The 16,624-nt window shown below is 41.1% G+C and overlaps 1 protein-coding gene across 6 annotated transcripts in view; it reads left to right on the top strand.

The window, feature by feature from the left end:
* SYT1 (synaptotagmin 1) overlaps window positions 1-16,624 on the top strand; it is a 575,639-nt gene that overhangs the window by 478,744 nt on the left and 80,271 nt on the right. For all 6 annotated transcript variants that reach the window (XM_025200918.1, XM_014518734.2, XM_025200919.1 and 3 more), the window contains one exon: window positions 8,815-8,932. In XM_025200918.1, the coding sequence (XP_025056703.1) occupies window positions 8,815-8,932 (118 nt within the window). The remainder of the gene's footprint in view (window positions 1-8,814; window positions 8,933-16,624) is intronic.

The following is a 16,624-nucleotide window of genomic DNA, read 5'->3' as shown; positions in this document are numbered from 1 at the left end:
AGGAATGCCAGGATAAAGCAGCTTCTCTTTCTTTCTTACCCACTTCTTCCCACTCACTTGGCATGTTGTCTGTGCCAGATGGATGATCTTGCTCTTTCCATTATACAGGTTTGTCATTTACACCAAAATGTACTTCCCTTTATCTCCACTTTTAATCCTAACTACTGCTTTCTCACTTATAATCCATAACTGTATCCACAAAGGTGTCATATTATCTATCATACCTCTTGGAGGTTCTCCCAGCCTTTGAGAATGTAGTGAGGAAGTGACGACTGGACATATAGTCCAGGTGCCAATACAATGAAGCCAGGAGGCATTGTGTCCATTGAGACTAGAATATCATTTTGGAGCGTAAGTGGGTTACTCCCCATGAATAAGAACTTTTCCCCTAAGTAACACGGTGCAGCGCTCTCTAAATATTTATGTTATTTTGAAATATAAAGAACTGTAGCTTGTGCAATTGTGAAGAAAATGTTCAGTGCTGGTATTTGTCAGCATGCTACACTGGGAGCTGATTTTTGGGCTCAGGACGCAAAATATTCTTAGCTCTGAAAGAGTTGTTCTGCTTGTTGTCCTCTATGTTTCCAAAGCTTATAAATATCCATTTCTATAATCAGGCTTGTGAAAAGACTGGGGAAAAATCTGCCATCCTGATTTACTTTCACTAGTGGCCTTACCCTAGAATTAGTTTGTGGGAGAATGAGCAAAGTAGCACTTGCAGAGAACAGCATGGGGCAGAATCTGGGCTCTGTGAATACATAGTTGTGTTGCTGTTAAATCACTTCTGGCATCCTCCTGGTCCATCATGTGAACTCTATTATTGTTGCATGTGATTCTTTTCTTCCGTCTTCCTGCAGTCCTGCCAGCAATGTTTTTCTTGAAATTGAGTTTCTTTTGAGAAGAACATTAATACACACAGAGTGTTTCCACAGTAATGTTCAAACTGGTTCACAAACTGACATATTTAAAACAAAAATTCAAAGGAATGGCTGACATCCTCTCCTGCACTCTTCCCCATCTGAGAGGCACAGCAGCTGTCTCAGGTATTTGTGAGGGTGAGAGGAAAAAGGACACACGGGGCCTCGTGGGCCCATCATCCTGTTTCATAGAAAAACCCATGAGAGAGGAAAACCTGCTAAGGAAAGTCAGCATGGTCAGCATGGAGAATTTCCTGCTATCAGCCACTCTGGGAGAGGGGTTTGTGAGAATGCAAAAGGAAAAGTTGTGAAATCACCTCCCAGGAACATGGGGTTTGTGGAGGTGGGAAATTTTCTTTCACCCTGATAAAACTTGAGGCAATTGAGAGACTGATCCTCCACAAGCCTCCCTCCTCACTTGGAGATATGCTTTCCCGGAGAGCTTTATAAGGTGTTGATGGGAACGAATGAACAGTATTAACTCCCACCGGAAATATTACCTTATTTCCACAGGGATACCGTTTCACAGAAGACTGACTGATCACTATTCCTCTTCTTCTGGTCACTTATGCAACCCAACCATGCCCAAACCTACAACTGAAGGTTGAACTGGGAAAGCCACACTGCCTTTATTTAACTGTTCTTCCCTTTGGCAGGTGTAGGGTCACTCCCCAGTTTGGGTGAAATTCCAAAGTGATAAGTCCAGTTTTGTTTTGTGTATTCACACATCAACTTTTTGTAACTTTCTGTAAAGGCATGGAGAATTTCACATACTAAAGAGGAGGATAGTAGTCCTAAAGGTTCTGTTGTATAAATGGGAGTGACCCGCAGAGGCAGAGCCAGAGGGCATACAGTGACGTGGCTACAACCCCCCTTTTGGACTGGACCACACCTCAGAAACGTCTGAGGACTTTATTAAAGTCTCCAAAACAAGTGTACCTCTCCACTATTCATCCCCTTTTCTCTCCCCACCACCCAGCCTGTCTCTCACCCACTGACTCCTCAATTTTCATCGTCACTGACTGCCTACCTTGCATGCATACCAGCCCAGGCTCTGGCTTTGTTACTTTTCATCCCATCCAGGAAGAGCACACACCAACTGCTGAAACTTCCTCAGCCTGACGAAGGGTTTTAAACCCGAAAGCTTGCTTAAAATTTTTTTCCAACTATTTAAATGGGTCTAATAAAAGATATTAGATTCACCCAAAGAATCTTGTCTGCCAGAGCAAGTGGGAATCCCCCCTTCCACTACATATCTCAGTTACATCCCCTTCCCCCCTACCCTACCTGCTGTTGCTGCTTTCCTGTTGTTGGGAAGGGTGGGAGGGAGAGATTCAGAGCCACTCCTGCCTGCTCCACCCTGCCGCAGGGCTACGTAGGGACAGTGGCAGCAGTAGTGGCAATGGAAGTGCGGGGTTTCCTCCTCCACACACCTGCCCTCGGGGGACTGGTCAGGGCCATGGAACTAATCCCCTGCCCATTGCTGCTACCGCTGTCACTGTCCCAGCCTGGCTGGACTGGACAGGAGTGGCTCTGACGATTCTCCTGCCCTGGCAATACTGGGGGAAGCAGTAGTGGGATCAGGGAAAGGGGACTTCAGGCGATGTGACTGTGAGCATAGATGGGAAAGGGAGGATTCTTACCTGCTCTGGGGACTTTAAAAAATCCCCAGAGGCTCCCACAGCACGGTCTGCCTTCATCAGTGGGTGGGGGATGGGAAAGAGGCTGGGAGCAGGGGTGCAGCCACCTCTGCAGCACAGGTTGTTGTTCCCCCACTTTGCCAAATCCCAGCTCTGCCCCTGGTGACCTGTACATATTCTGCTTTTCTCAGTACCTCATTAGGAATCTATTTTAAGAGGTCCAACACAACTACAGAAGAAATGAGAAGAGAATCAACAGACAAGCTTGAGCCACTCAAAGACATTTCTATCTCAATAGAATCCTATCCTCAATAGAATCCTATAGAAACAGCCCTATCTCAATAGGGCTGTTCCTGCCACCGGAGGTGGTTCAAGCGCCTTCATTGAACACCTTCAAGATGAAACTGGATGCTTATCTTGCTGGGATCCTATGACCCCAGCTGACTTCCTGCCCTTTGGGCAGGGGGCTGGACTCGATGATCTTCGAGGTCCCTTCCAGCCCTGATGTCTATGAAATCTATGAAATCTATGAAAATAGCATTTTTTTAAGACAGCAAAAGTGGTTCCTGTGCTATTAAAGACATGAATTCACTTCTGTTCTGCTCAGTTGCAGTCTCTTTAAATATAATGATATTATGAACCTGCCTAGATGGAAGGAGCCCTCTGATTGGCAGTTGGGCATACTGAGGGAATAGGTTAATGCCTGTGAACCTCACAGTTGGAAGTTTCTAACACTAACGTGCAGTTTCCATCCAGCGATCAAAGTCATTTACTAAAATAAATTATTTATACATAAACCAGAAAGAAATTCATAATAACAATAAGGCCCCTCCATGAGATAATCACCCTACCAGAAGCACTCATCTGTACCTCATAGCCCTGCAGGGGTTTGCAATTATCTCATGAAAACCACACCTCCTGTGATTGCTTTCTATTGCTTTATTGCAGTGCTGCCACTTTCAGTATTTTGTCTGCCGAATATTTCAAAAACTTATCAAATAAAGTACAGTGCACCCGAGGAATAGAAAATTGGATGCAATAATTTACCCCAGAGATGATTCTAAAATGTAAAAACATTCAGGGAAAGCGTCTATACAGATTTCAGGAAAAAACCTGCATAATAAATGGTACTGCAAGGGCTTTTAAAGTAGTACCTACGTTTTTTTCCCCTCTAGTTATCTGCTGCAGTGGGCCCATCTGTTAATGCAATCTCCCAAATAGTGCTCTGTATAAAGCTTGCCAGTCATTATTGGAAAACTATCTGTTCATGTTGCTCTGGCTTCTCCTCCTTGCTTCCTGTAGCTAAATTGCACTAAAGAAGCTAAAAATGGATTAAATACTTTCCTAGAATTACTCTGCCCTGTAAGCAAATGCAATACTTGCACAGAAATGTTATGCAGTTCTGAATGGAGAGGTTATCCATGTGAGAGATGACAGTCTGCTTGTCAATAATAATAATTTTAGTTGTCAAGTACTGGAAAGCCCTTGGGGTGCTGAACAACCTTCAAAATGCAATTTCTCATTAACCCTTAGCCAATCCTATCACAGCAAATTTACAAAGAAATGGGTAAACAATCACAATCAGAGAGACAACAAGAATGGAAGTGATTTAATAATGCCCATGGGGAGCGGGGACGGGATATTTTTTTTCCCAGGATATTTTTTTTTAAGTGGAAGAGAGAAAATGGGCTGGATTTCAAAGGGAAGAAAGTTTCATGCTGATGGAGCTACCCAAGCAAAATCTAGATCATCCACTGGACTCAGGGGCAGTGATGGGTGGAAGTTGGGCACAAAAATCTGTCAAGTAGAGGCTTCAGAAGGAGGTCTCAAATACAGCCAGGGCCAATCTCAGTCAGGGCTTTCTACACCAATAAGCCTAATTTAACTTCAAATGTGAGTTTAAAATTTGGAGAGCTAAAAAAATTATTTTATTGTACAGTTAGCAAGGACTGGAATCCCTTAACCAAGCGGTTGGCAATCTTTTCAAAGCATAGGGTGGAAATAACACAGCCTGGTCTGGTGCTTCTGACCCAACTCCTGCCATTGTGCATGTGATGTAGTACCACCAAAAGGCCCCACTAATATCCAGGCTTTGCAGGCTGGATAAACTTGTTTGGTGAGCCAGATTTGACCTGCAGGCTGGAGGTTTTCAACCACTATCTAAACTAGCCCTCTTGAACCAGGAATTCTCTTTGATATCTGTACGTAATTTTGGAAATGGTTAAAAATTAAAAATATTTTGAAGTGCATCCCAGCAACCCAGCGCAGAGTGGGTAAGGCCTAATTCTGCATTGAGAATGACACAGGCAAATCCCTGCATATGTAGGGCAACTCTGGAAATGAGCCAAGCAGTTCTTTATATATGTGCAAAGTATAAGAGTTTAGTATGACCCCGTGGGTGGCATGCCTGTTGTACAGCCAGAAGGTTTAAGTCCCACAGCTAAATGTGTGTTCATATCCAGTGTTCAGTCCATGAATCTGAACTGATTGGTAGAGCAGTACTGTGTTCTTTGAAGCACTGAGGGAGTGGACTGAGGAGGACTGTAATATAGGATATGTACCATATAGTCTAACCACTAGGGATCACGTTTTCAAAAGTGCTAAGGCCCAGATTCACAGAGGGATTTAGGCACCATTGATTCCATTGATTTCAAGAAGGGAAGTAGTTTTCAAGCTTCCAAGGCATTCCATTTGAACCTTTTATGTTAAAGGCCAGATATTTACAGGTGTTTAGGCACCTCATGGTGCAGGCAGGCACCTGCTGAGATTTTTCTAAAGTGCCTCAGCTCCTAAATTCTCTTTGAAATCAGCAGGAGTTGATCATCTAGGCACTTTTGTAAAACTCATTCTGCTCCTATTTGCTTCTTTAGGCACCTAAATAGCTTTGAAATTCTTCCCAGAAAGTTCCTAAGTAGAAAATACATAGGAGTATTTACATGCATTAAGATGTGCACAGGTGATAGTTGGGTTTTTTAAAGCACCTAAATAAGTTAGATGCCCACATCCTCTTAGGGTACTGACAGAAGTGATGTCTTCTCACACAGGCAGCCCCCTGAAGCCCTCTACAGCCATGCCGTGACAAAAGTGCATGTTTAAAAGTACCCAATTGTGTGATAATCTGAACCCAAAGTGGAGTGCCTTCATTAACTGAGGTGGGGGTGGGGGGGTTCCAATCCACTCACTCCACCCTTCAGCACAGGTTAGGCAAACCCCATCCCAAGCTCCTCTCGTCCTTTCTCCACACTCCCATCCTGAAGACAGGACCAGAGTTAGGCAGGGCTAGCAGAGAAAGTCTGCAGACATGCAGCCACTCCAAACTGGAGCTCAATTCCCCAAACCCCCGGACCCAAAAGCGAATGTCTGTTGGGTCTGGGGATTCACTGTAACTCATTGCACTTCCTGTGAAGCACTATGAGTTATAATGGGAAGCTGCACATCTGTCAGTGCCCTTAATTTCAAGGCAACCTTAGTTCTGGTTTGTAACTAACTTCTGAGTGCTTGATCTTGCAAATTTAGTAATACCCCTTTAACATAACTTTTGTGCATAAAATTTAACCAGATAATCCATCAATGATTTATTTTTTTATGCAGGGCTCTCCAGTGTTTCCTAGGTGGTGTTCTGTCTGCAGACAAACAGTAGGCCATGTCTCGTAGGAAGCTGAATGCAGATTTACAAAGCACAATAACTGAATACTGACTAAGAAATCAGCAAAACCCCACCCATTGTAGTTAAACATGACTGCAGCATACAAAAGACATCCAATGGATATGAGAATAGCATAGATCAGGAGTGGATTATAATAATGCATCCAGTATATTATATCAGATAATGTCACTGTCATTGTAAATGCATTCCTTCTGAAGGTACTGTAGAATTCCCTATGAAAAAGAGAAGTAAAAATTGCCCTTGCGCAAGTGTGCAATTAAAATAAATAATCGTTAAAAATAGTTCTTGCATGAAACATGTAATAGAAACAGGTAGTATCCTCTGATTATTTTGTCACCCTTGTTTTTTGTTCCCTATCTTCCTCCCTATCTCTTTTCATTGCTTCCTATGTTATATACATAGACTGACCATAACAAAATCATCCAGGACACTGCATCTGGGACACTATACCCTCCCTGTGGCACTCTGCAGACAGAGGTGGAAGCAGGTCTGCCTGCCCACCTGCCTGGTGCGCTGTGCCACTCTGCCTCCTTGCCAGACTGTGCCCTGCACCCGTTCATTTCTGGGACACTCATTTTAATTTTCACCAGCTACCTGGGACTGGCCTTCAAAATCTGGGACTGTCCCACCCAAACCGGGATGTATGGTCACCCTATATATATAGCTTAGTCCTAGGTCTTAAACAAGATTTGTGTATGGCAGTCTTTCTCCCATAAAGACTGCCAGTGATTTTAGTGGGATCCTCCATAAGAGGCCAGACATACAGCTTCTTTGTGGAATTTGGTCTTTATACTCTCAGACATGGACTTTTCCTTTGATACATCTGTAAGGTGCCAAGCGCATCCATGGATCTCTAGAAATTTATGACCGGTAATGCTCCCACAACTTCTTAGCTGAGGCTCTGATCTGTCTTCCCCTTAGGTTTTCAAAGCTGGACAGCTGCCATGTCCTCACTGTGTTCCAGGTTTTGGGACCAGGTGCACAGCTGTTTCAAAAATGACCAATTTGGATAAAATTGTTTATCCAAAGGTTTGGATATCCCCCAAAACTTCCAGATAAATATGCTTATGCTATGCCACAAAGGAACATGGGGTAGGAGGGGGGAGCATGTCTTCTCTTTGCTCCCCAAATTAATCATGGAATTAGATTATGTGCCATAAGGAGTATGCTGCTTTTTGAAAGAGAAGCAGTAATGACTGAAATGCCTAATTGAAATTTTTAGTATAACCAGATTCTTCTCTTCTCTAAAGCAACATAGATAACTCCCTAGAGGTACCACTGTGTATGAAAGAGAGGAGACAGCAGATCTAATCCTCTTAATGATCCTTTCAGGGCAATGTTTTTGTTCATTTATCTCCCATGTATCTTAAAGTTGAGATGCATTTGTCCTTACATTTAACACAAAGTTTCTGTAATTTTTTAGAGTAATTCAGTCTTTCCTGAAGTGCCAGCACATTTTGTACAGAATGTGTTCAACGTAGAGACACAACACATTTTGCGGAGGTTCAAGGGCAAAGCATGTGCTTCCAATAGCTCAGTATGTGCAAAGGGTCCCACTGAGCCTTCCCAGAGCTGGCATCTAATCCTGGGGGTCAAAAAAGGAGACAGAACTACTTTAATGATGACTCTGTTGTTTTTATGGCAAGACATAATGAGAATTACTTCACTTTATTCTTCCACTGCCTTCAAGCTCCTGATGATTGCATGTGTGTTAACTGACTAAAACACAGCATGAGCAGCTAAAAGTATAATTCTGCTGTTAGTGTTATAGGGCAAGCAAAATCTCTGGGTCTACACTTATAAGGTGAAGTGCTGAGTTTATGCAACTTGAATTGCAGTCAGTGGAAGTTAGGAACACTCATCACTTTTTAAGATAGCTCCCAAGGGCCCTTAGCAAACACAGTTGCTGCAACAGGATTTAGCTTGTCCAGTTTTTTTAAAATGAACATCTTGGGATGGGCTTCACGTGGCCTTGTTACACACTAATTTCAGGCAGCTCCTGGAGCTCTTAATCGCTGGATTTTCCACACGTTAACACCTGAAACTAATTTTAAGCACTTTAGGCAGCTCAAAGTTATACCACTCCAGGGCAGATTTATCTTTGATCCATATTTCTCAGCTTATGTTCCATTAATGTGGCCATTCCCCACAGATGAGCCACCCAAGTTGAAGTCCTCCACCATCCCAGATTCAGTGTCTCCTCCCCCAACCTCCTGTTCTGCATGGACAGACTTTCCACCCTTTGAACTCTACTGCCCAAGGGACAGTTCCTGCACCAAAGCCATCTTCCCCTCCTGCCCCTGCAGGGTGTGACTTTCCCACTCCCAGGGATACAACCCCATGCAAAATAGCCTGCAAAGCACATGCCAGCTAAGCAGGTCTCAGGGCACAGACGGGTCCAGGAATGGGGTCTAGGTAGGTGAGGGGGGAACAAGATAGGAGGCTGTATTGGGTCCCCATGATCTGGGGCTTCCTTCCCAGGACAGGGGAAGTAACTACCCCAAAAGTGCATTCCCTTTTTTATCCCTAATTTATTGAAAAAATACTAAACCTGATTAAAGATAACATATTTCCTTGTTTGTTCTCACAGCAAGAGAAGTTGGGTGATATCTGTTTCTCCCTTCGCTATGTGCCTACTGCTGGCAAGCTGACTGTCGTCATTCTAGAAGCGAAGAATCTGAAAAAGATGGACGTTGGTGGCTTATCAGGTTAGTATATGAAAGTCTGCCTGTAGCAGAGACTGTTCATCTGTCAGGCAGAGGAACTGCTTTTTCATAACAGCTCTCTCCCTTTGAAAGATAAGTAATCTTGCTCATGTTCTAAAATGAATTTTGCATTTGCTCAGTCACAGAATGGCTGTGTGCATGAGAACCCATGTGTAACTAAAAGTATTGCATTATGTATTGCATATGGGACCTAGACAAGAATTAAAAGACCTGAAGAATTAAATGGTCAGATGACATCGCAACTCACTGTAATTTCACCCTTTTCTGCTGCATGGAGATAAACATGGATTATTTAAGGGGGAAGGGGAAAAGGGGAAATCTGAATGCGCTTTGTATTATCTTCTAAGCTCCCAAACCTCATAAGTAAACAGCGACACTCAGCAATACACAAATACTGCATTTTTCAAGTATTTACAACAGGTCACTGTAGTGGAGGTGCCAGGTGACTGTTTTATATTTCAAAGGCAGGATTGTGTCTGGCAGATAAACAAGTGCAGGAGGGACACAGGGAAGTTTTCCCATTTTTTCCTCTCCTCCATGTGACGGACAATCAAAATGTTAGATTTGAACTTGTGAGAGTAGAAGGATTGCTTTCTTCATGCAACCTAAAAAGCCCACAATCTCCTAAAAAGTTTGCAAAAGTATAGACCCAAATTCACTCCACACCAGTCTCCAACGTTTTGAGTTGCAGTGTTACATTTTCCTAACAGATGATTCAGTCTGAACAAGGATTATGTCTCTGTGAAGTACAGTCCATCCCCAAAATACCGTGGTGCTGCACGTTGACTTCTGTGCCCAACCTTGTTTCAAATACAGAATCTAGTACTTGTTAAGGAGAACAGTGTATAAACTAGAAATTAGCTTAAATCAAATTACCTGCTATTAAATAGTGCATATTTTACAAGGAAATACTTGTTTTATTTACTTCATGTTTAAGAGAAACAGTTGGTGCTCATCTGTTTATACAGGCTCAATGGGAATGAGGTTGTTTCTAAAAGTAACTCCAAAAATGGAAACCTTTAGTGCTATCAATAATAATAAGAGAGCACTGGAGAGTGTGCCATGGGAAATGATCTTTAATTTACAACAAGATGATAGACTAAATGAACTGTCAGATTTTGGGTCTCTCTTGTCTGTAAATCTGTTAGTAGGTACGTATGCCAAGACATTAATACAGAATCAGGAACTTCCTTAAAGTTTACCTGGACCAAATATTTACTACATTTGAGGAACCTCACAAAGTGAGGAGCTGCAAGTTCCTCACAGACTACTGCACTCTTGGTTTAATCTAGGATTTTAAAAGGGGGAGGGGGGGGTGCAGATGGTGTGATACATCATCAAAAAAACACAACATATTTTTCTTCAGTTAAAAAGAAACCAGAGACTTTACTAATATGCTAGGTGCCTAAGGCTATATTGTTCAGTTTAAGATCAAAGCAAAAACAAATATAATTTTATTAGAATGTGCATTAATTTGCTATATCATATATTATGTATTAAAAAACCACAACAAACTAGGCCAAAATAATCAAAAGATGTTGCTTCGTTAGTCCTGTTGTCATTAGAGTAAAATGTATATCTCCTTCACAAAACAAAATCTAGCCTTCTTCAGCATCTTGACAGTGCAGCCAGTTCTTCACTAAAAGTTATTTCCAGACCTCAGTTAATGTTCATCTGAGTTAACATTTCCATACCTGAGTTTAAAGGCAATCCTCGGACTTATGACAAAATTGGTTCCTGAAAACCGCGTCTTAAGTCAAAATGTTGCAACTCGGCACTGATTTTCCCATAGGAAACAATGTTATAAATAGGGGATTGGTTCCTGAACCAAGGCCCTATACCCTATTTTCACCAAAAATAACCCAGAATTTTGTACTCAGTCAATTATAAATGAGTAATATAGCTACATTCATGTATTTATATTGTAAATAGCAATCATATTAATTTGGAAGGACTTCTTTGAGGTGACTTCGCTGAACTTTTTGAAGGGCTCTTGGTTGGACTTTTTGAAGGGTTCTTGGCTGGAGTCTTCTTAGGAGTCTTGACTTCAGGTTTTTCTTGAGTCTTGTCTGCTTTCTTAACAAAAGTGTCAAAGGAAGTTTGGATAGATGTTCTCCAGGGAGATGGGCAATGCAGCGGACTTGTTCAGTGGCATGGTATCACATCACGTGTTGTAGAGTCAAAACTGACATCAGAAAGTTGGAACAGAGTGTCAATTTATAAACGTTGAAAGTGCAAAATGTTGTAACTCAAAACATTGCAAATTAAGGACTGCCTGTATGTTTTTAGCTAGAGTTAAAACAAATCTGAAGAGCTGTAAAATGGGAACTGGATTACCAGGAGCCGCAAACAGCAGAATTACAGAAGAAAAGATAGCTTGATTAGTGGAACATTAAGACCATTGTAAAGGAGAGAGAGTCATTAACACTTGTGGAATAAAGAGTTTAGAAGAATCAGGTAGATTATAATGAGACATAACATTAATTGACTTTCTCACTACTGCCTGAAATATAAATTCCACTGCTACCTCCAGGCAGTTTGTTTTAAACTTCAGGTAGACCAGGAATCAAAGGAGGGTGCAATTGTACAACTGCAGTTGCACCATCACTGTACTACTTTTTTACTTTTGGGAGGCTTAGTTGCTTGAGTTTCCAAAGTCTCTTGCTACGAGGCAGTTGATGTCCAGTCATTCTTGTCAGTCTCTTCTGAATAATTTCTAGTCTTTTAGCATCTGATTTGAAATGTGAAGCCAGAGCTAGGAATTGCCTCTCCAGTGTGTTCCTCAGTACTAATTGCAAGTATATGCTATCAAGCATCTTCTTTAAATCTTATGTTGTTGTGTTCTAGTGGATGATCAGGTTCATATCATGGGTGGGGTGGGGGCAGGTTGTAGCATAGTCTTCTGATTAAAGCTTGGCACTGAGATCCAGGATGTGTATTCTATTCCAGGCTGCACAACAAATTTACTTATATTGGAGTATGATTACTAAACTGAGTAATTGCATTGGAGTTAATAGGACAATCCATGCAAGACGGCATGTGCCTTGGCTCCTTCATTTGTTTAAAGAGAAAAGGGGAGATGTGAGTAGAGGGGAGAATAGTGATTCCAAACAATTGTTCTGTAAATTTACACACAGTAATGAATTAAAAGCAAACTTCAAATGGAAGATATAAATAATATCTTAGAATGTGAGTATGCAGGTAACTAAAGGGACAAATGCTCAGGGCATTTAAAAACATTTGTAAGGGGGATTTAGCTTCTGAGCTCTTTTTTGGGGCCATGTCCTTTAAAATACATGATGACTTCTCAGGAGCAAACTAACCCAATTGGTTCCAGCAACTATAGTAGGAATGTAAAAGTCACTGCTAGAAAGGATCGGCTGTGCAAATATGAATGTCTTGCTTAGCCTATTTACTTGGAGCCGTTTAGAACATGGTACTTAATTTTGAAGTGAGGTCTTTAAGGTTCTACAAAAAAAAATTAAATAAAAAATTATCAAGATCAAAGATGGCAGTTAATTATATTCCTCCACGCTGTTGATTATTGTCAGTTTTCAAACCATACTTTGAATTCTCTACAAACAGCATTTAGTTTGGCTGATACTCATAAGTGGTAGCAAATACAAAATTTCTGACATAAAAGAACTAGAGCTGCAATAATGTTGTTTTAAATATATCCTATCAAGCATCTTGATAGCAGGGAATCTCTCTCTCAAATAAATTGTGCAGAAGCAACTTCCAAAACAAGCTCCAGGTCCTGCCACCATTACTCTTGTTTTTTTCATATCTTCCCTACTATTCTCAAAGGAAGTTATTAGTCAATGTAAGCAAGCATAGCAGGATTTGATCCCAACAAATAGAAGGTTACCTCACTATAAGTTTGGTATTTTTTTCCCCAACAGCAAAAATTGCTTTTCATTTGCTAAAACTGAAAGTTGTGCCTCACCATGGAGGTGGAAGAATGTGAGCAATCAGTACAATTGCAAACTGAACATTACCAACATTCTGAAAAGCACTTACTGTCATCAGGAGGAGGCCATTAACAAGAGTTGGAAATGATGTAGGTGTCACACGAGGAAAAAAAAGAATCTTAAAACTTGGTTTAAAAAAGGAAAAAATGATGCTATGATTCAAGTTAGGAACATCTTTTTGGGTGCTTACAGAGTTGGAAAAAAAACAAAACAGTGCTTTACTTTCAGCTTAGCGCGCCTCCATGCCAAGCACAGTGCTGGCCCAAAAGAGGCATCAAATTAGTTTGATCTAGCTAGCCTAATGTCTGTTTAGATCAGGTGTTTCAGCGGGGCTTTTTGGCATATTTATCGAATAGCTGATTAAACAGCTTTAGATTAAAGTGTCAAAAGGCCCCGCTGAAGCACCCAATTTATGCAGACCCTGAGAGTCGGGTCAAACTAATGCACTTCCTCTTCTGCTAAAGCGCTGTTTTGGGGGTTTTATCCTCATCTGTCAGTGCTTTCCAGTGGCGATGCTTAGGGGGTACACAGGGGTGCATGTGCACCCCCTGACCAGCCATGCTTGCCGCTTAGGCGATGGGCAGGGGGGCAGGTGGGAGCGCCAGTGCCCCCCCCTGCAAGCGCTGGCCAGGGAACGGAGCACTGTGGCACTCCCAGAACCAGCCACAGCCACTTCCAGAAGCAGCCATATTGATCGACTGTCTCAGGATCAGCCGTGCCATGGTGGGGGACTCCCCCCAGTTGGTGGGCTCGGCCGCGGGGAGGCGCCTTCCCAGTCACTGACTGGTCATTAGGGGGGCACGTGCCCCCCTGACTAAGGTAGCACCAGTGATCCATGGTGCCTTCTGTTATCCCTTCCTGTTGGGGAAAGGGTGCCAGCAAAGGAGAATGTAGGAAAGGGATGCAGCATTATTTTATACCTGATCTCTACACTTTTCTAGAAGAGTTTAACTGCATTGCAGCCACAAAGAAGAAGGAGAGAAACCCCTGAAGGAATTCTGACATAGGCCTTCTGGGCTACCTTGACTACATGGAGAAATCAGGCAGTCTGTTTCCTCCCAGTGCTGCCCCACACCTCTTGGGCACTCCTGCTATTCTTGGTATTCAGCAGGCAACCCCCATACTGAAGCACTATTGTTCCCCAGCCAGCTCCATCAGCATCTATACATACATAGTAAATAATGCCATTTTTAATAATGCAGTATTTACAAGTAGTGCAGTATTTACATGTATTAGCCTACAGAGGCATTTATTAGTTTACTGCAACCTAATAGGGCCTCAAGTGTAGATACAGAGACTTTACTGCAGAGCTAATTAAGCAGCTCATCAACAAATGTCTCATGTAAATGCGCTCAGTTAAGCTTTCTGTTGTAGTCAGTAGGATTTAAACATGTACTTTAAATTAAGCATCTGCTTAAGTGTGAATTTGGCTGGGGCTTAAATAGCATTCTTAGTACATTACCTTATAGTTCTGGATGGTAGTACTAGTGATATTTTATATTTCGTAGTCAATTTGAACATTTATTTATTACTGTAGTTGAAAAAAAAAAAGCCTCTTAAGTCCAGTGTTTTGAAGTTCTCCACAAATTGCAGGCAGTCTAAAGGCAGGCAGAAATTACTTCAGAAACAGACAATAAAAGACAGCACCCTAATCATCAGATTCATTAGACTCCTTGTAACAAGCCCAGATCACGCATTTGAGCAGTAAACTTCCAGGTCTTAAACTTAATTACATCATTAGGCAACAACTAAAGTAAACTTTGTCTTGAAAACTTGAGCTGCTCAGCCTGAGCTCATCAAGTCAGCAGAACAAGTGTGAATTACTACCCTTGGTGAACAAGGGCCTCTGGCAAACAACTATGCATGTTTTAAAATGACATTTTAATTATTTAAATTATTTTCAGATGCATGTTTAATGAATCCAACATCTGGCAGGTGTTAGGTGGACACATTGGCTATGGAAAGATTTTCTTTGTTCAGTATGGCTTCGCTTCAGGGTTTTATAGGTAAAAATGCCAAAAGTGCTTCTTTGTGCTAAGTGAAGGTCAATGCGATTCAGACTCCTATGTTACCTCAAAACACCTAAAATCTACACATATGTTCGACAAGTAGGAAAGATTTCCAACCTGCCTTGCCATTCAGTACTGCCCTGCAGATCATAATATGACCTGTGGTTTATAAACATGGACCCAGATTTACAATTTTCTCCACTCCCATACAAAAGCAGGAACTGTCTACAGTCCTCCAGTATAGATTTCCTAGCAGCAGGATGGATTCCTTTAAATCAAAGTGATCTAAATCGCTGATTTTTAATCCTGATTTAAATCAGCAAGCAGGATCCCTTCTCTCAAATGGTGTATTTAATCTTGTTTTGCAGAGGATTTTATTGTCTCACTGTTAGGGAGCCATTAAAGCATGCTAATTTGCAACTAAAACAGCCCTTACACTAAATTTAGCATTTCATACTCCTAACTAAAAGGATTCACTATACCTGTATGTATGTAGTTAAACAATTACATGATTTAACCCGAATTCATTCACAGTCTAAATGTTTATTCTCTTTTGTTTTTTAGATTTGAATGAAATGACACTTTCCTCCTTTTTTAATTCCCAACTTTAAAAGAACAAGGCATTGATGAATTGAGTCTGTTGAGTAATTGAAATGAAGACAATATTCTCTCTGAACTTTCAGAAGAGACTACTGCTATTTAGCCCTCAGCAAATTCTGATGGCAGATGCTTAGCCAGTGTCTTCCACTTGTTCAACAATCTGAATTTCTTTCAGATTTTGGCAGCAAATGCGTGTTTCCAGCACAGTGCTTTTTATGATTAAAATTGTTGTAATCATTTATAGTAAGTATAGGCCATAACATAGCTTGTTATCATTTTAAATAGGTTCATTTTTAAGGGAAAAAAGTGCACTTCATGGAGATGAAAAAATATTTTAGTTAAAAAAGGTTTTATAAATCTTATTCTTTAAAAAAACAACTTTATTCACTCCACCTAGCAAAAGTAAAGCCTGTGTGGCAAGTTTCTCTGACACCCCTGTAGTCTGAGTATACTTACTGGCTGCAGCACGCTGCATTAAGTACTCCCTTGGAAACTGATGCTGGGTGATATAAATTATGGTAGACCCTAAAGTGTTGTCATCTATACTAGGATCAAGGCTTGCAGAGAATTGGAAAGAAAACAAAGTTGTAATTGGATCCCTGATGGACGTATGCTTCCTCTCTGCTAAAGCAAACAGATCCTGGCATAGCAGAGAATACAGTCCATAAGCCAGTCCATTGTATTTGAAAGCTAATCTCAATATTTATGGATTATAAATAGAAAATGCACTTAGATTTTCAGTACCTTTTTGTCTGGAAAGCAAATATTATAAACCAAAGGCATCCCCAGGGACCAAATTATATTACAGCAGACATAAAGCTACAGTTTTCTGCAATTAGAAATCTATTTTAAACACCACATTCACATTCAAAAATGCTTTGTGTTATGTCTTATAAAAGAATGTCATTGAAAAGAAAAGAATAGAGGGAGAATTTTTAAAGAGATAGTGAATGCTCATGAATTATGCAAGTTAGAACTTTCATTTTAATAACTTCATTAAGGCATAAGAAACCTTAAAAGCCAGCTAAACATGAATATAATATTATGGAAAGGGAAATACATTATGAATGCGCTGACCTTGCTACAAGCCATAC

The sequence above is a fragment of the Alligator sinensis genome, unplaced genomic scaffold (assembly GCF_000455745.1).
Source record: "Alligator sinensis unplaced genomic scaffold, ASM45574v1 scaffold465_1, whole genome shotgun sequence".
In the NCBI taxonomy this organism is placed as follows: domain Eukaryota; kingdom Metazoa; phylum Chordata; order Crocodylia; family Alligatoridae; genus Alligator; species Alligator sinensis.
Note: the sequence above shows the minus strand (reverse complement) of the source record. Positions and strands in the feature narration are given on the sequence as shown.